This window comes from Phyllopteryx taeniolatus, chromosome 19, assembly GCF_024500385.1.
Source record: "Phyllopteryx taeniolatus isolate TA_2022b chromosome 19, UOR_Ptae_1.2, whole genome shotgun sequence".
In the NCBI taxonomy this organism is placed as follows: Eukaryota; Metazoa; Chordata; class Actinopteri; order Syngnathiformes; family Syngnathidae; genus Phyllopteryx; species Phyllopteryx taeniolatus.
The window spans coordinates 2048832-2069877 of NC_084520.1; the positions used below are offsets into that span (position 1 = coordinate 2048832).

Consider the following 21046-nt stretch of genomic DNA (forward strand, 5'->3'; position numbering starts at 1 on the left):
TCCTAATTGGTTAGCATTCAATCACGCCGTCCATGGACCTTAATGTTGACCACAGACATAAGGATTCACAAAATATTTTACGATTGTCGGCCAGAGGAAGTGGAGGGGAAATTATCGTTTTCCCATGATGTCACACACCTCTGGAGACACCCACAGCTGCCTCTTATGAGGTTGACGCATTGCTTTTTTGCTGTGCTTATTCAGGTGTTTGAATAGATAAAATTGATAGTAAAACAGCAAAAAAAATGGCGAATTATTAGTCAGAAATGTAGGATCTTTGCACACAGTGAGGCGCTAAGATGTTCGAATATTGTAGTGATCGTAGTTGTATCTGGCGACCACTTTGTCATTGTATCGTCTTTGCCACTGCATCCAAACTTTGTCTATATTCTGTCAGCTTTTTAACCCTCAATTTAGCATATCTAAAGAGATTAGAACAGTTAGAACACTGATGATATTAATTTATTATGGTTGTACAGAAAAAAAGCTAATCAAAGAAAGCAGACGAAAACAAACACAAATCGGTCTACTACTCTTTCTGCTCTACCTCCATCATGGAGGACAAACAAATGTCAAAAACTATCAAAAACTATCTATAGACCCCACACCCCTGGATAATTTTTCAGTATAATCTTGAGAGATATCCGATAATCAGGCATTTGTTGGCTTTGATCAGAAAGGGGGATCTGGCTCAAATTCGATCGTAGTCTTCCAAGGTCATCCACAGGCATTACGCTTGAGTTTAATTCAATAGTAATTCTTAATTTGTGAGAAATATTTGGAAACTTTGAAACTTTTTTTTGGTATTCACTTTAAATCTAAATACAGTGAGATGTGAAATACTGCCATAGCGCCGCATCAATCACAAGTATGAATGATGACGTATGTTAAATGTCCGCCAAGTCTCAGTGACGTGAATGTCCGTGCGGGTCTAAATGTAATGGAGTCCCAAGTATGGAGTATTATAGCAGTGGTAAAGTGAAGCTTAGAACACTTACGTAAACATTTGAGACAAAGATACATTAAGAGGGTTTTACGTCGCACCTGACAAACAAAAAAGATTGACAATAGTGAGCAAATCAGCCTTCGCAAAATCAAAAGGAAATGGCGTACATCCGCCATAGCTTCTCCCACCATAAACAGAACACACACGAGCTCAACCATGACGTAGTAGGCCTCCTACGTAAACACCGATAAACTTTGTTGAACGACTTGTCGAGGGGATTTTATCTACTTTCGCGAGAAAGTTTTAAGAGCAGTTTTTATGATAAAACACGTAGATGTCAGCACTAGTTTGGTTTTTGACAAGACATATCCATCCGCTTCTACTTGCGCGTCAAGCGCATCAACGAAAGCACCCGGATGGACTGTCATGGCCGCCGTCGCTGTGGTTCCACAGAGAGCTGAAAAGGAAGGCGAATGTTCCCGCTGTGTGTTTTTTCCCCGGCCTCACCGTGTTTTAGAATGTTCGGTGTCAATGGGACCGAGCCTGAAGTTCCATCAAGTGAATAGTAAGAACATTTTGATTTGCCCTAACTTTGAATAGCTTCGCGTGGGTGGTGGCTTTATTTTTGTCAACTAACTAATCAATAAACTCCAGGCATAATGTATTTTCGATGGCAAGAATTCTACACAAATATCAGCCTTTTTGCAGCAGTGGTGTCATGTAATGTCTTTCGGATATAGCTCATTATTCTACTGATGCAGCGTCCCACCCCCCTTCCTTAAACTTGAGCTACAGTCACTCATTAAAGTCAACAGCTTTATATCATACTGTCGTGTGAAGCCAGTGATAGTTTGTCCTTTTTAGTGTGTGTGTGATTCGTATTAAGTTAGCCAAGCCACCGTTCCTGCAAGTTTCAGTCAACTTTTTCCTCTCGTCTGAATATCCTACTCATAATTTAGTGAGCATACCTGCATGTAGAGGTAAAACGTGATGGAAAGTTTTCATATCACCAAATGATCTGTTATCCCCGTTAGATATCATATTGCTAAAGGAAATCTAACCTAAAAAATACAAATACATGTACCCATGACATTTTGAATGCAAAACATACCAAATTAGCCACTGTATGCATTTTTTTTTGCACATTAGAAATTGTAATTTGGGTATGCAAGGCCCCCTAGAACAGGGGTGTCAAACTCATTATTGTCGCGGGCCACATTGTAGTTACGGTTTCCCTCAGAGGGCTGTTATGACTGTGAAACCATAAAAATCTTTAATCACCGTCATTTAAAAATTTTTTTTTGTCCATTTCGGCTGTAACAGCGGAATCACCTCATCATATTATTACACCTGAAATTTATAAACTAGTTTTGGAATCAGAAATCAAGGGTCATTGTTTTTTTCAACTATTGTTCATATTTGGTAACACAAAAATGCTTGCAATATCTCAATGTTATTTATGAATTATGACCATTTGAAATCTCGGTTACAGATTTTTACAAGAATCATGGAAGTCGACAAACATGATTTGCCTTCGCGGGCCACATAAAATCATGTGGCGGGCCGGATCTGGCCCCCGGGCCTTGAGTTTGACACCTGTGCCCTAGAATATTGGGCATTTTTACATCGTTTTCTGTGGTCCCAATCAGTTCATGGATTTATAAACAATTATGTATTCCACCCGGTTCGGTTTAAAATATTTTGTGTTACGACAAAACACGTGGCATCGCTCATTTATTTTGGTCACGAGAGTGTAAATAGGTTTGCTTGTACGAACTAGCGACTGATGGACGCACAAATAAACGTCAAATTGAGCAAAACCTACAGAGCAAGGTCAGCTCACATCACCACAGTACATGTTAGAGATGAAATGGTATGAAAACGTAAAGGGGGCATAAGATGCAAAATATCTATTTTTTTCTGTTGTTGTTTCCTACATGCAAAGCAGTTGCCTTTTGGCGAAATTCTCCCTTTTAAACTCAAAATAGGCCATTTACGTAAATCGTATGGGGGGGTCACCACCACTGACGTCATAGGCTGTTTCGTACTCCTTGAACGCTAGCAGATAGATCCATTCCACACATCCACCATCCACACTCGGATATAATTGTGACTATTACTCTGTGGTGGACTAATATGCGGCCTGAGGTTCTGCCTGTGCGCTCGAAGTCACAGGAGTTGATGAGAACAAAAAAAAAACTTCCTTCCCTTCTGCTGTTAATAAGTCACGGTACTTTTACTCTGTTACAATGTCGCTCACTATTTTTATTTATCAATTATTGCTTATTCATTAACTATTTCATTTGCAAGACTTGGACTTCCGCATCGGGCGCTGTTTGCATCATCCAATTTAAGCGCTTGTGACGTTTAAGTCTAGTTCACCAATCACACAACGTCTTCCATTGGGCTTCCCGGACATAGGTTTTCACATTAGATAAGCCTGCCCCGCTGATCGTCGTGCGTACGTGGCGGCCATGTTGAGAAGGTCGTTGTTACCACGAAGGCAACAGCGTGCTACTCTTGTTTACATTTAGATGAACAAAAACAACAGCTTTCATGTATTGTAGTATTTCTTGTATGCGCCCTGCGATTGGCTGGCAACCAGTTCAGGGTGTACCCCGCCTCCTGCCCGATGATAGCTGGGATAGGCTCCAGCAGGCCCGCGACCCTAGTGAGGAGAAGCGGCTCAGAAAATGGATGTTTGCCCAAACGTGGATATTTCAGCTCACTTATAACTTGAGAAAACACCGTGCAGTAAATTGCAGGTGTTTTTTTTTTTTTTTTGTAGTTTTGACTGTGCATACACACACACACAGCAACATCAGAACGTATTCACATCTTATTTTGTAATTTAAAAAAAAAAAAATTTATTTTCATGCTGTGGTAAAAAAAAATAAAATAATGAAGTTACTCACTATTTACTCAGTAGTTGAGTAATAATTTCGCTGCATACTTTTTACTTGTGTCACATTATTGTCAAGTAACAGTAGTCTTACTTGAGGTCAATGTTTGGCTACTCTACCCACCTCTGGAGCGGACATCCTCAATTGCTATTCTTACGTTTAAGCAACATTTTTGCTCATCAGATCAGCGAGTGTCGTATTTGTTGCGCTGGGCTTTTGTATTTTCGCATTGAGGTGCTGCGGTTCGTGGCCCTGGTTGCGGTCCCAGCGGAACCGCGAAGCACACGTAACATTGGCGACAAGAGTTGATCCGCTAGTACATCTTGTATTAATTCCGAAACACGCCTGCAATTATCTAATTAGTATACGGATTTTAATGTTAAATCTATTAAGCGACGGAGCGATGTTAGGGATTATGTCACAACAGAGAATGAACTAACTTCAAATTCTGAAATGGCCAATAAATCAGAAAATATTGTACTTAATATTTTCTTAGAGAATATATTTGGGATTAGCCTTTGAAGTTGGTAATAGTGAAAAGTGAAGTGAAACAGACAATGATTTTAGTCAATTCTTTTTCCAGAATGAGAGTGCTTAAAGAGGAGGATGCCTGTCATTTGGCACAGCTTGAAGCGGGCATCAGGTGCAGGTGGAGATAGGCCTGGCTCAAGTTGGAGGCCAGAACAAAAAGGCAAAGAAATGAGGCAAATGTAATCTTAATCTTAAATGTGTACATCAACATGGATTTGAGCAGTGTAAATAAATTTTTCTGCGTAAAGATTTTAGATTTTATTTCAGTCTTCCAGATTGCTTAAATTATGTTGAAATAATAATTTAAAAAAATCTATGCGGGGGGCCGGGGTATCACCCCAGACTCCCCCCTACAATTATTATTATTTTTTTGGTCACCTTTTTCATGCCTTTGGTGTTTGAATGTCTGAACTTTCAATGAGACGACTAGACTTTACATCGATCTGATCGGCTTGATTGGCATTGGCCGATAATTAGCATTTTATGCTGATTGGCTAATCGGCTTTAATGTCATAATTCACCGACCCGATCACTGATGTAATTGATCGGCTCCACCAAAGACATTTACTCCGCGTCGCCATCGTGTACAGTATTTTTGAATCCAAAAGCCAGTTTATTTTTAGCCTAGTCGTGCGTCTTTTGACCTAGTACTGTAAATATCTGACCGCTAATTATAATTATTATTTTTTTTTTTTATAAACATGCCGGCGTTCTGGGACAGACAACACGTCTGAGAAAGACAACACGTAATCCTTGGATCAAACTACAAGACAAATTTGGTCTTTCACTCATGTCAAACTACTGCAATAAAAAAATTTATGCCGACTAGACAGCTTTGAAGTATTATCTTTGCTTCGTTGGGCCACATTTTCACTGTTTTCATCGTAGGCTTCGCGCATTTAAATTCTTGCCTGTATTTTGGTATTAAGTGAAGTAAGCAGTGATCAGAGGAGCCCGGAGCTGGGAGACGTATGGCACGGTATGTGTTATTTAGCGTATTTTCCCTGGTAGGACAGTCAATGTGCTGCTTGTATTTAGGGAGCCCGTGGTTGAGTAGAATGGCTTACAGTTCAAAAACAGCGACTCTAAATGTGGGCTACATTTACTCTGCGGCGCCGTCGTTTACAGCATATTTGAATCCAAAAGCTAGTTTATTTTTAGCCTTGTCTTATGACTTTTGAGTTCATTTACGATCACTGGGCTTTGTCAAATCAAACACGACCGGATACATGACAACAACAATGGATTGCGCATGTATTGGGTTGGTCAAAAAAGAACAAAATGGGGGAAAAATGTGTGGTGGTGGTGGTCACCGGTTAAGGTATGTTCACTTACTTTTAATACGATACGGCTCACAAGCAGCCAACAAAACGTTATGTAGCCTAGCAAACTAGTGCTAGCACTAACGGTTGTACGTAAACATACCGGCGTTATGTTAAATTTTGCTCTAAAGTTTCGGTGTGTGTGAAGTAATTTAATTACAATAAAGTAATTTCATTACAGTAAGTTAGCACCCTTCATTTCTGTCATGTTGTAATGTTGGGTTGACTGGACTGATTAGAATAAATCACCTGACTAGAGAATATTTTTGAAGCTACTCAGGATACAGTACACAAGTATATACAGTCACAAGTAATTTAAATTGCTCTATCTTGTGATCGGATCGGTTGTTAATGACCGGCCCCAAAAATTCTGATCGTGTAAAGCCTAATTTATTTCGGATAAATACCTAGATAGACAACGGATGCGGAAGGAAGGTCCAACAGTCTTTTGAGAATTGTAGTTCACTTACTATGTGTTGCCTAGAAGTGACATCATTGGGCAGGGCCGTCGTATTCACTACTCGCTGGACCAAGCGCAAGTTTTCCTGTGAAGCTAACTTTTACATCCAAGGTGATTTGGTTCCTACGTGTTGCAAACACAAACGGCTGAGGCTACCAACTAGCTAGTGCCTTCATGCAACCTACACGTCTGTTATTCGTCTTTTGGGGAAAACTCAGAAATGGACAACTGCCGAGAGTCTTAAAATTCTGCTGTTACCCGCCAAGAAAGGCAGATGTGAAAGCAGACAAGAACGTTGTCTGGCTGACACAGTAGGTGATTGAACTACTACAACTACCGGATATTTTCACAGCACTACTTCAGCAACAGCAGGAAAACTTGGAAAAGCTTTGTCACAATAATCATGGATTCGGCAAAAAAAAAAAAAACTAAAAAAACAGACTGGACACACTTTGACTGGAGATAGAGGAGGCAAAAGCAAGCTTACTTTCTATCTGTGTCTTGCTAACAGTCACAAATCTGAAAGTCCACTTGAGAAGTTTGCAATTTAGCAACAAGGGAAGGAAAACATGCAAATAACTTTTGTTTTTTTTGTTTTGTTTTTTCTCGCAAGTTATACATATGAACACGTTTTTAAAAAGGCCATACTACAGCGTGTCTCATGAATGGTTTTACTGTACGTTGTGATGCATGTAATCTAACCTTAGAAGCGGTATTATGCACTGCATTTATTGCACTTTTTACTCAATTCTGTGGACTGTTACACACTGTATTTGATTTGTATTTGAGGGCTGTTCATCTGTTAGTAAGTTAATACATTTTTTAAATGGTATTTTATTGTTGTTATTACACAATACTTACTGTGATCTTTTTTTATTTTATTTTATATTTTTTTATCTCACACTTGACAAATACCCCATAAAACAAAAAAACTAAAACTAATAGCATGTGGGAGGAAACTGGAGTACCCAAAGAAAACCTACGTAGGCATGGGGAAAACATACAACAACCGGATTTGAACCCGGATCCTCAGAAGTGTGAGCCAGATAGGCTAACCAGTCATCCAACGGTATTGTAAAAGTAAAAAAAAAAAAAAAAAAAGAATTCCTTCTTAATGAAATGAGATGTGAGTAAATGTTTTAGAAAATACATAATTTAGTTATCATGTGATTTATAAATGTTGCATTTTTTTCTGGTATGTTACCAGTAGTTTATCTACCTCTGTATTATGTTCTAATAATTAGGCTGTGATGCACCCTCGCGTTTAATTGTTCGCACTGCGGCTTTATGGAGGTATTTTCCACCTGCCACGTGGTCATCGGCACATGAGCCGTCATAATCATAAAATAAAAATGGTTAAGACACAACAACAAGCTTGGGGGGATAAACACACATAGGGTCTATCAACATTCACATTATTACAACTATTTATGGGATTAGGGGACTAACTGACATAAAACAGCATTTTAAGAAACTAATGCTAATGGTAACAATGCTAGGCATGCTGGGAAATCCTCTGATAGCAAGCCCACCATCGTCAGCGTTGACATCATAATTAAAAAGTTGTATATTTTTTTACGTTTTACACAACAGCCCAACTTCTTTGGAATTGGGGTTTGGAATTCTAAATTCCAGGATTTTACCAAAATGTATTTTTGTTATTAATTTAGCCCAAATAATTGGTTGATTGGTTGAATATTAGTGGCACGGTGGCCGACTGGTCACCACATCTGCCTCACAGTTCTGAGGACCCGGGGTTCAAATCCCGGCCCTGCCTGTGTTGTCTAGTCACTCGTGATCGGCAGATTAACCATGTAATATTCTTCCATATCAGTAGGTGGCAGCAGGTAGCTAATTGCTTGGTACTTTGATACAAGAGAATTAGTGATGCATGGATGAGACAGTGACAGTGACAGTGGCATTGTGGCAAGCGAGACTATATGGTGACAGCGATGGAGAAAGTTTTGAAAAAGAAAGATGCTAACTCCGAACTGGACCCTGGACAATATTCGGACCCAGATGAAGGCCCAAGTATGAGTGGAGGTCAAAAGAAAGTGAAGACGGTTAACTCAAGCAAAGTCTCTGGTGCAAGGCAATCCAGCGAAAGCTACCTTTCATTTGGATTTAGTTTCACTGGGGATGCGATGAAACCGACTCCGTTGTTCTTGGTGTGTGGTGCAAAACTATCCAACAGTGGTATGGTCCCAAGTAAGCTTAAATGCCATCTCCAAACGAAACACCCTTCACTTCAAAACAAGAATGAGGACTATTTTGTTCGCCTGCATGAACACATGGAGCAACAGCCAATGTTCATGAGAAAAACTACAAAGATAATTAAGAGAGCCCTTAAAGCTAGCTACTACGTTGCTGAACTTGTTGCTAAGTCAAAAAAGTTGCACACTGTGGCAGAGAAATTGATACGTCCCGCCTGCAAAGCCATTGTAAATGAGGCGCTCGGATCTGAAGCGGCCAAAGAAATAGAAAAAGTCCCTCTCTCAGATAGCACAATTTCGTATTAATGACATGTCTGCAGACATAAAAAGTGTGGTTTTGGAAAAGATCCGTATCAGTAAGAAATGTGCATTGTAGCTTGATGAGTCTACTGATATTAGTGGACAGGTTCAACTCTTGCCCAATGTGCGTTTTGTGGATGGAGACGCAATCAGAGAAAACTTCCTTTTTTGCAAGGCATTGACAGAAAAAACAACTGGAGAGGAAATGTTTCGAGTCACATCAGAATATCTTGAACAAGGAGGACTTAAGTTGGAAAACTGCACAAGTGTCTCCACTGATGGTGCTGCAGTCATGGTCAGGCGCATCAAAGGCCCTCGTAGCCAAGACTTTACCAGCAGACTTAGTTCCTGTGTTAGATGATGATGTGCGCATGGTAAGCTTTGGAAAGTCACGACCCGTGAAAAGTCGTATATTTGCATCTTTGTGTGAGGAAATGGGAGCAGAGCATAAAGCCGGTGGTTGTCGCGCTCCAAGGTATTGGCCCTTGTGTATGAGCTGCAGGGGGAACATTTGAATGAACTGAACACACAAATTCAAGGGCAAAATGAAATCCTGCTTACAAATACAGATAAAATAAATGGATTCCGTTCAAAGGTGCAACTCTGGCAACAACATGTGGAAAGAGGCAATCTTGAAATGTTCACACTCACCAAGCAATGGCAAGATGTTAACACTAGGCTTTACACGGTCAGTATTTTTGGGGCCCATCAAGAAAAAAACGATAACTGATCACCGATCCGATCACAAGATGGAGCTATGTGTCTATTTAAATGACTTTTTCGTTTACTGTATATACTTGTGTACTGTATACTGAGTATCTTCTCTAGTACAGTGATTCCCAACCAGTGTGCCACATTAGTCTGCCATGAGCAATCTTTAGGTGTGCCGTGGGAAATTATCAAATTTTACTTAACTGCTGAAAAAATTATTTGTTGACAAGAAATATTGTATCTTAGTTCCTCTGTTCATGCCAGTGAGGCATAGTGACAGACAGAACAATAAATGCTCTTCTGTTAGATGGCAGGAAGTATATACAGTTATTACTGTGTGTCTACTTTTTGTGACATTTTTCTTTCTTGGTGTGCCGTGAGATTTTCCAATTGTAAAATATGTGCCTTCGCTCCATAAAGGTTGGAAATCCCTGCTATAGTCAGGTCATGTATTCTAATCAGTCAGGTCAAACCAACATTACATGACAGAAATACTGGAAACTAACTTACTGTAGTTGAATTACTTTGTTGTAATTCAATTACGTCACACCGAAACTTTAGAGCATGATTCAACAGAACGCACAACTGTTAGTGCTAGCACTAGCTTGCTACGCTACATAAGGTTTTGTTGCCTGCTTGCGAGCGGTATCGTATTAAAAATACATGAACATACCTCAAGCAAGCCTTAAATGAATGTAATCTCACGTTTTCCCCCATTTTGTTTTTTTAATAACAATGTTGTCGACATGTTAACGAGTGTATCGGGTCACGTTTGAGTTGACAAGATACAGTAGGTACGGAAAGTTTTCAGACCCCCTTAAATTTTTCAATCAGCCATTTGTTAAAATCATTTAAGTTCATTTTTTTTTTTACTCATTAATGTACACACAGCACCCCATATTGACAGAAAAAAAAAACATTGTTGAATTTTTTGCTGATTCATTAAAAAAGAAAAACTGAAATATCACACAGCCATAAGTATTTAGACCCTTTGCTGTGACACTCGTATATTTAACTTGGGTGCTGTCCATTTCTTCTGATCATCCTAAAATGGTTCTACACCTTCATTGGAGTCCAGCTGTGTTTGATTATACTGATTGGGCCACACCCCTGTCTATATATGACCTTACAGCTCAGAGTGCATGTCAGAGCAAATGACAATCATGAGGTCGAAGGAACTGCCTGAAGAGCTCAGAGACAGAATTGTGGCAGGGCACAGATCTGAACAAGGTTACAAAAAAAATGTAGAAATTGTTGGCCTTGATTCTATGTGGCATGTGTGGAGAAATCCAGGCACTGCTCATCACCTGTCCGATACAGTCCCAACAGTGAAGCATGGTGGTGGCAGCATCATGCTTTGGGTGTGTTTTTTTTAGCAGCAGGGACAGGGAGACTGGTTACAATCGAAGAAAATGAATGCGGTCAAGTACAGGGATATCCTGGACGAAAACCTTCTCCAGAGTGCTAAGAACCTCAGACTGGGCCGAAGGTTCACCTTCAAAAAAGACAAAGACCCTAAGCACACAGCTAAAATACCGAAGGAGTGGCTTCAGAACAACTCTGTGACTGTTTTTGAATGGCCCAGCCATTCATTTGTTGTCAAGCTTGTTAAGAGTTTTCTTTGTCAAATGTTACAATTTTTGTTCTATTCTAAGGTACCACTGCATCTAAACTACAGCGCATATCATTTTAAAATGTACGAGTGAAATACTGATCACATGAGGTTAGTAATGAAAAGCACTGTCAAAGCCAACTGAAAGTTTTGCTCCTACTGTTTTCTTACAGATACTCAGGCTGCTCCAACTCCTGCTCTTCAGAGAATCTCACATTCGCGTCCCCCTCTGCCTACTTAAGGTAGGGTTTGCATGTACGGTGTGTTATTTGTGAAGCAGATTATGTGAAAAGTTAATCCTGAGATCAGGCAAACTCATGTATCCATTGTAGAAAGACAAGTCAAAATCCGAGTCTGTCACCATTCTAACAGACTAAACCTCACCTGCGCCCTGACAGGTTTTGGAAAAGAAATCCTAACTTTGTACTCGTCTCCTCCCACCTGTAGCAAAGATGGCTGTTTCTATGCAATCTCATCGATATAGAGGCAAAACTACAAACCCCAATTCCAAAGAAGTTGGGGCATTATTTAAAATGTAAATAAAAATAGAATATGATTGGTAAATCCTTTTAAGCTTATATTGAATTCAATACACTACAAAGACAAGATATTTAATGTTCACACTGAAAGTTTGTTTTCTTGCAAATATTCACTCATTTTGAACTTGATGCCTACAACATGTTTCCAAAAAAAGCTGTTTTCGTACGTGCAAATCAGTCTCCTTTTCCCCAAATTTGCCGTTTTAAACCCAAAATAGGCCATTTACGTGAATAGTATCGTTCCGCTGAGTTTTTCCTGTGGGGTGTGCGACTGTCATCATAGGCTGTTTTGTACTCTTCGAACGCTGGCAGCTAGATCCATTCCACACATCCACCGTCCACACACAGATGTAATTTCTGAATATTACTCCGCGGCAGACGAATATGCGAGCGCATCGGCCTGAGGTTCCGCCTGTGCGCTCAAGGACCTGCTTTGGATAAGACACAGGAGTTGACGAGACAAGAAAAAAAACACTTCCGCTGCTTCTGCTGTCAAGAAGTAACGGTAGTTTTACTCCGTTACAATGATATAAATGTCGCTCGCTACTGTTATTGATCAATTATTCCTTATTTGTCAACTATTTCGTGGGTGAGACTACGACTTCGACTTCCGCATTGGGTGCTGTTTCCTCCAATCCAATTTAAGCACTAGTGACGTTTAAGTCTAGTTCACCAATCAAACGCCACAAGAAAGTCACATGACCTCACACAACGTCTTCTATTGGGCTTCCCGGACATGGGTATTAAACACTCGATAAGCCAGCCCGGCTGACAGTTGTGCCTACGTGGCCGCCATGTTGGGAAGGTCATCGTCACTATGAAGGCAATGGCGCGCTACTCGTGTTTACATTTAGACGAACAAAAGCAACAGCTTTCATGTATTGTAGTATTTGTCTGGCACTGTCTGCCCAAACGTGGATATTTCAACCAACCGATAACTTGAGAAAACACCTTGCAGTAAATTGCATAGGATGTAGTTTTGGCTGTGCATACATACACACACACACACACACACACACTAATATCAGAATTTGCACATTCACGTTTTATTTTGTTATTTTTATTTTATTGATGTTCCTGCTGTGGTTAAAAAAAAAAAAAAATCAGAAGATACTCAGTACTTAGTAATTATTTCACTGTGTACTTTTTACTCTTACTTTTTTAGAGGACTACTTTTTACTTGTGTCACATTATTGTGTATATATATATACTGAGTACAATATTTGGCGACACTACCCACCGCTGGAGTGGACATCCTCTATTGCTACTCTTCTGTTTAAGCAACATTTTTGCTCATCAGATCAGCCCGTGTCGTATTTGCTGCACCGGTCTTTTGTATTTTCACGTTGAAGTCCTGCGGGTCGTGGCCGTGGTTGTGGTACCAGCGAAACAGCGAAGCACATCGGAGACAAGGGCTGATCCGCTAGTGCATCATGTATTAATTAGGAAACGCGACTACAATTATATAATTATTTTACGGATGTTAATGTTAAATTTATTAAGCGACAGAGCGATGTTAGGGATTATGCCAAAACACAGAATGAACTAACTTCAAATTCAGAAATGGCCAATAAAAACAGAAAAATACTGTACTTAATATTTTCCTGGAGGATACATTTGGGATTAGCCTTAGAAGTTGGTAATAGTGAAAAATGAAGTGAAACAGACAATGATTTGAGTCAATTCTTTTCCTAGAATGAGAGTGCTTAAAGAGGAGGATGCTATTCATTCCTTCATTAAGCAGGCATCATGTGCAGGTGGAGATGGGACTGGCTCAAGTTGGAGGCCAAAACAAAAAAGCAAACAAATGAGGCAAATGGATGGATGGATGAATGCTCTTTAGAGTCTTCCAGCTTGCTTAATTTATTTTAAAATCTAAAAAATTCTCTGTGGGGGACCGGAGATCCCCCCAGACCTTGTACAATGTTTTTGTTTTCTCTTTTATTTTTTTGTCACCTTATTCATTCATTTGGTGTTTGCATGTCTGTGTTTACCACTGTGTTACATCACCTTTTCTTTTAACAACACTCAATAAGCGTTTGGGAACTGAGGACACTAATACGGTACATGCGCAAACCCGCATTCGGCAAACGGGGTAAAAACACTTCCTCCTCGCTCGAGTGAAAAGGGACCATTTCAAAGCACCTGTATTAACATTAAATGTCTACACTGTCATTTTTAAACAGGAGATGTCACGACGGTGCCCACCAAAGATGACAATAGAGGTCAGAAATGATATACAGTGGAACCTCGATAGAACAGACTTTTGGGGGGGGGTATCGTCCGATATAGCCGATTGTCTGTTAAATTGAAGCACTTTTTTTTCCCCCGGCCATATGCACCCATAGTACTGTACAGTACTAAATTGTTTTGTAGGTTTTTTTTTCTTCACCTAAAACGCCTTATTGAGTACAAAATTATTTTAAATAAATAAATCTTAAAAAAAAAAAAAAAAAAAAAGCTTGAATGTTTGAAAGTTTCGCATTTTATCCAAACTTACCATGCTGGTGTGCTTGGTCATGGTGACATTGTTGACGTACCGTACTGATCATAGGCGAGCCGCTTTCATGAGCCACAAGGAATTAGTTTGCTTCCGAGTTCCAAATCTATTGGGAATGGCTTGACCCCCCCCCCCCCCCAAAAAAAAAGGTTACTGTACCAAAAATAGCATGTTCCAGACTCCAAAGTCTTGTTTTGTATTCCTCAGAGTTAGCGCTGCAGCCATGCCGCTCTCTCTCTGGTCAGCACTCTACGCACAATAGATAATAAATATATGTCACGCCATGTCAATGCCCCACATTCAATTGTCTGCCATGTTTGCACTGGAGGAACATCTTTTGGAATTTGATGTAGTCATATTGTATATCTGTGACCCAGAACTACATCAGTCCCATTCTCTCCCTGTATTGCACCATAGACCCAGTAAACAACTGCAGCCTATTCTGGAGCTAACAGACTTTGTCTACGGCATTTTAAGTGACAAATGGAAACTATTTTTGTATACGTTGTTCAGTATCAATGGTCCGTTTTATCCGTTATCTGTTATATCGGGGTCAGTTTCATCCAGGTTCCAGTGTACAAGTATTTAGCTTTCGTCCGAAGACACCAGCCATAAAGAAAACAACATTTTAGCAAGTTACAAACAATCATGTCATCAATCCTTGGTATGATCGTTAGCATGGCATACACAGGAAATCAGCTATCCCGTGTTCCGTTTTGGTCATGTGACATTCCGCATATAGCGGATTGTTGAAGCTTTGTAGGTTGAATTCTTTCCCATTCTTGCTTGATGTGCAACTTGAGCAGGTCAACATTCCAGGGGCTCTGTTGTGGTCTTTTGCGGGTCATCCATCCATCCATCCATCCATTTTCTACCGCTTATCCGAGGTTAGATCGCGGGCGCAGTAGCTTTAGCAGGGACGCCCAGACTTCCTTCTCCCCAGCCACTTCATCCAGCTCTTGCGAGGGGATCCCGAGGCGTTCCCAGGCCAGCCGAGAGACGTAGTCTCTCTCGTGTCCTGGGTTGTCCACGGGGTCTCCTCCCGGTGGGACGTGCCCGGAACACCTCACAGGGAGGCATCCGGGATGCATCCTTAACGGAAGTCCCAGCCCCCTCACCTGGCTCCTCTCGATGCGGAGGATCAGCGGCTCTACTCTGACATCCTCCCGGATGACCGAGCATTTAAAACAAGTGAATAATTTTATTAACTGAACATTTGATTTATTTTGTGTATATTCATTGATATAATTGGATTTATTGTAAGATAAATGATTTTACATATACATTTAACATAATTTAATCATAAATAGTATTTCAAAATGACTGTAAAATATTTATTTTCCTTATACATGTATTCATTTACCTTTTAGCCATTTAGATCATTGAGTATTTGGCTAATGGATTTGGAATTAAGATAATATTTGAGTCTATTGAGGCAGGAGTAAACCCCATGTACAAGAGTGTAGCATCAGAGGGTAGCAGCCACTTGAAATTGAACAGTGAAATACATTGATAAGGTGGTATCATGTCTCAAAAACAGGTTCTCTGATTTGCAGTCTTTGAACATGGTTAAAGCTGTGAAACTTCTCAATGTCATGCTATGACCTGACTTTAAAGAAGACTTCTTTTGGGAATGTGGAGCTTCAAGACATGTTGATCTCCATTGGATGTGATCTTGACCTTATCAATGACGAGTGGAGCACACTAAGAATTTTGCCGTCCAAATTTAAAAGATAAACATTCTAAAGAAGTTGTTTGGCCCACATTTTTTCGGCTTAAACAGAATTACCCCCAATTTAAGCCTTATAATTACCATTTTTTAATCAATTTATCCAGTGTCAAATGCTACTGTGGAGAGAGAATTTTCAAACAATTTTGTGCATGTGTATTTGCAGTTGGAAACTGTTGCTCTCAACTGTCAGTACGCGATTCAAAGAGCTGTCACTATCAGTGAAGCAAGCGATCATTAGGCCAAAAAATACAAACAAACTAATCAGAGAACTAGCAAAAACATTAGGTTTACCCTAATCAGCTGTTTGGAACGTTCTTAAAAAGAAAGAATTCACCGGTGTGCTCAGTAATACCAAAAGACCTGGAAGACTACTGAAAACAACTGTGGCGGATGACTGAAGAATTCTTTCCCTGGTGAAGAAAAACCACTTCACAATAGTGAGCCAGATCAATAACACTCCCCAGGAGGGAGGTGTATGTGTGTCAAAGACAACCAAAAGAAGACTTCACCAGAGTGAATACAGAGGGCTCACCACAAGGTGTTAACTATTGGTGAGCCTAAAAAACAGGAAGGCCATATTAGAACAACATTCTATGGACAGATTGGTTGTACGTTACAGTGGTGGAGAACTACACTTGCTCTGATCATTAAACCGGAAGGAAAGTACGCCGGCATGTTTGTTGGATCCAGCTCAGCTTACTCCCATTCTTGTTCTTAACTACTTAGTTTGTTGTTGTTTGTTTACCAACCTGATGATGAGCCATCGTGGTTCACACCAGTATATGAGGGAAATTGTGATTCTTAGCACCACATCAGTGAAAATGCCTTTTACCAGAATTAATCTTTTCTCTCTCTCGTAGATTCACAATTATGGACGAAGACCTTAAAGTACCTCACAGTTCTGCCATCAGTGACAGCATGTCATCTGTAGAGGATGTAAAAGACTCTCCACAGCTCAAAGAAAGAGAACGCCATGGTCAAGGGAATACAGGCATATCGCCTGTTAAGCAACATGGTTCCATCAAACGAGCCAATTGTAAAATTCAGCAAGGAGCTGTTTTTTCTGGAAACATATTGAGTTTTGGCTGCTCTGTGTGCAAGGATGATTCTATGTACAGTCCTAATGATCTCCTTAAACATTTTCGAGGGGCCCACAAAGGAATCTTGCCTACTTACCCTTGTGATCTTTGTGGATTTGTCACAAATGAATTTGCAGCTCTTCAACGTCACCGGATTGAGCACAAAAATACTTTGGTCACATGTGAGCTCTGCTGTGATGGAAATCAATATTCACTGCTTTTGCTTACGAGACATTACATCATGTGTCACAGTCTCAATGGTAAGTTTCACTGTGACTGGTGTGAGTTTACAACTGTGGATGCAGGGACATTTGTCCAACACATTCATCATCATAATGAGAGTCCCTGGAAATGTTCCATGTGTCGACATGTCAGCTTGAATGAAGTGGATCATCAAAAGCATCTAAAAGCTCACACAATTTTGTTACCTTTCATTTGTCAAATCTGTGGATATCGTGCAACAACCATCAAGCAGCTTAAAAGACACACAGTAGCTGCTCACAAGAAAGACAAGCATCCATACAACCAACAAGACCATACAAATGTATGGAAGACTTTAAAACATGGAGCTGCTCCCACAAATTCTTCAAGTTGTCAACATGTACTTAAAAATATTTCTGAGCTAGAAGAAGCACAAAAGGTATCAAAATTATTTGGTGTATATGGTATCTTACCAAACCAAAATGGTCAAATGAAATCTGAGATGTATTCGGAAGAGCCCCACCCAATTATTGATGGGACACCACCAAAAAAGGACTGCGCTAATTGTAACTTTTGGACTGCGGAACAATCCTCACGTGTAATGTTGCTGGACAATGACAGCTGTGGCTCACCAAACAATCCTAATGCACTGACAGTTCTAATGGTCAAGAATAAAATATCTCTTCCCCCAAACTGTACAACCAAAGTAATGGGATTTAAGATGGTTGATGGGAAAAAACATCTAGTTCTCAAAGTAATACCAGTAGTAAAGCAAAACATGTGTCCTCAAGACAATTTGTTAGTGGAAGATTTGGACTCCTCTGCTACCAGTTCTGGGTTTCTCAAAAGTGAAGTCCTTGTTGACAATGGGGAATCATCTGCGAATAAGAGCTCCACATCACATTGCTTTGCCGTTCCACCAGGAAGTGGGTCTTGCATACCATCAGAAGATATCATGGCAGTTAAAGTCAAGATTGAAGAGGAAGAAACATCTGTTTTCACTCTCGAGTCTCCTCTTCATTGTGTTGATTTTGGGGGAAAAGGTGGTCATTCTGTAACCGGTTCTTCAACTGCAGATACAATGTATCCAGTGACAAATGCTGGTGATCCAATTGGCAACCAAAATTCCCCAAGCCAGACAGCTTGTTCAGAAATAAATCTGATTGATAGCAAATCAATCTTGGACAAATCTGAGACCGTGTCAAAAATTGGAGCCAAGGTGTCAAATGTTGAGGCTGACACATTCATTGATTATCCTTTAAATGTTTCTCAGGAGGCATTGCAGAGTAATTTGACCTGCAAAATTTTTTGGGATAATTCTGAAGCACTCAATGAGAGGGTGATAACTCACACCAAAGAAGGAAAGATTATTGATGAGCGCAAAGAGACTTCTCTGAATTCGACGGAAAATCTTGACCAGCTTTCCCAAAGCACTCTAGAAAGCACAGAGAACACGGGGATTAAATGCGTTAACGAATACAAACATTGTAGGAAACAGTTGACAAATTTGGCACCTCCAGCAGAGATGGTCTCATCTGCTTCATTTGGAGAAAGTACCACAACAGCACCAAGTTCTTTAAACCATAAAGTATTCACTTTTCACAATTATTCCAAGGAAGCGATTGGTTTTTCACCCAGAATATGTAAAAAAAGTGATGGTATGCCTGAACTTACAGCAGGCACAGAAATTAATAGCAGATCATCTAATTTTAGTCTTACATTAGCGGAGTCTTCAAAACCTTTAGAGGATGGTGAATGTGCTGATTCAGATGATGAAAACCCAGAGTCAGTGCTGAAAGATTTTAATGTTATAAAAATTGAGGAGGAGTTCATTCCAATATCTAAAAATCAGTCTGATAAAAAAAATACTTCATCTGCTTTGGGCAGTTTTGCGGAAAAACACTCAGATGAAATAATTACGCAACAACTCCATAAGGAGAGAACTGAATCTTCACATTCAAACATTGAGTCCTCCAAACAAATGGAGACGACTGTACAACTTCAAGTGCAAGATGAAAAGCAGCAAGTGGTCTTGAAGACCGAGAAAACCTTTGCTATGCCAATGCAGGTCAAGGCCACTCCAAGTTTTAAGCTAATTACTAATTGTGTAAATCCTCAAATCAATGTCTCGTACATGAATTCTGCTTTTAAAACCTTAGGCAATCCTACTGGTGGGAGAGTCCCTTCAAAAGGTAAAAATACAGAAACTTCAAAGGCAAGAGTTAATGCTAAGATGACACTTGTTTCTTCCCTTACAACTGGTGTTAGTGCTTCTCCACAGCATTTCCTTATCAATAGTCCAAAATTAAAAGGTCCTGTACTTCTTTCTAGTGCATCACCTAATAGTCCTAAAGACAAAGTCACTAAGACACAGTCAACTTGCTACTTGTTCCCAAGGTCCATTCCATTTGTTCAAGCTCCAAGCAGCTCTGGCGTCAAGTTACAAAGTGCAAAACTCCCACTGAATTCCAGACCTGTTCTGGCCATGCCTGTGATCTCTGCTGACAAACCTAGCAATTCGCAGACTGGTCGCCAAGCATTTTTGCTACGGTACATTTCTCCCCCCAAATCAAGCATACTTCTCAATAATCAAGAAATAAAACCCAGCACTCAGTCTCTCCACACCAGTGAAAAACGAGGAAACAAAGTTGTATTTAAAATTGTCAGCCCTACAACTAGCCTGCTTAAAAGTGGCTCACGCTCCTCAAGTTGTCAACCTTTACTTTTGGCTACCTCTCCTCCAACCCAATGTTTTCTTATGTCTTCCAACACAACAAATGGCAATTCTTCCAACAACCTGAAGAAGATCATTACCAGGGAGAATCAAACACAAAGCGCTGTCAGGAAATCGACACCTCAGTTGACAGTAAAGATAAAACCTAGTGAAGCAGATAAGCCTCAGCTAGCCCCAAGGCCAATTCGACCTCCAAGTCTAAGAAAACTGCGCAGGAAAGCATTGTTTGATGAGCTTCCAACGACCGTGCATAAAGCTAGAAGGCTCACAAACAAAGTACAGACTGAGACGGACGCAACTGTGTTTTGGAGTCCGATAGCAAAAGATGTTGAAAGAACCCTGAGACTTTCCCCGTACAACTGTCTACAGCAAATTAAATGCCCCCGGAGATACCAACCTGTTGTGGTGCTTAATCATCCGGATGCTGATATTCCTGAAGTGGCCAATATTATGAAGGTAATTAATCGACACAGAGGTGCTGTTGCTAAGGTATCACTGTCGCAGAAAACAATTAAAGCGCTTGCTGAGCATGGCACCCTAAGGGGGGGGATCTTGACTGAAGGACTACTACTGCAAAGCATTGAGCCCAGCCCACGAGCAGTTCAGAGTTCAGTCCGAGAGCGTTACCTTCTCAAACTCAAGCTAAGGAAAATGAGCAAGAAAAAGTATGAAGTCGTGGAACCATTATCAGGCAGTAGGCCAAAGACTGTAGTATTTGACTGTTGGTTCTGTGGTCGGATATTCAATAGCCAGGAACATTGGATTGGCCATGGCCAGAGGCATCTCATGGAGGCAACTAAAGACTGGAATAAACTGTTATAAAACGTTTTCATCCCCATTTTGTATGGGTAAACAGTTCTAGGAGTATATTTTGTGACCTTTAACTCTGTTCCATGTACTCTTTGTAAATTCAAAATGTTTTATTTGGTAAAAGATATTTTATTGGTGCTTTTTCTGGTCATGCACAGGTCTTTTCACTGTGAATATGGTACACTGTAATTCATGAAGATGTGGTAAAAGCACTGACTTACAAAAAGTGCAGAAACTAAGTTCTCAGGTCTGCTTTGTAGGTTTTGCTCAAATTCTCAAGTGTAACCCCCAAAAAATTACTTTTTAAAAAAAATATTCGTGTGTGTGTATATATTTTTTTCACTTTATCAGACAAGGTCTCATAGTTTTTGTGAACCAAACCATTTTGTGCTCATGATGGAAGTTCCTTTTCTAAAATCTTTTCATTTTGTGTGCAATTATGACCATGTTATT

General features: G+C 40.1%; 1 protein-coding gene across 7 annotated transcripts in view; it reads left to right on the forward strand.

The window, feature by feature from the left end:
• The first annotated feature begins 925 nt into the window (after nt 1-925).
• The window catches only part of si:ch211-214e3.5 (zinc finger protein 518A), a 49660-nt gene continuing 29539 nt past the window's right edge, over nt 926-21046 (forward strand). For 3 of the 7 annotated variants that reach the window (XR_009785678.1, XR_009785675.1, XR_009785677.1), the window contains exons 1-2: nt 926-1511; nt 11172-11240. Coding sequence is in view for 3 of the 7 variants with exons in the window: in XM_061756240.1 (XP_061612224.1) it covers nt 16640-20605 (3966 nt within the window). In the remaining 4 variants the exon portion in view is untranslated. The other 4 variants (XM_061756240.1, XM_061756239.1, XR_009785676.1 and 1 more) reach the window with 4 other exon arrangements.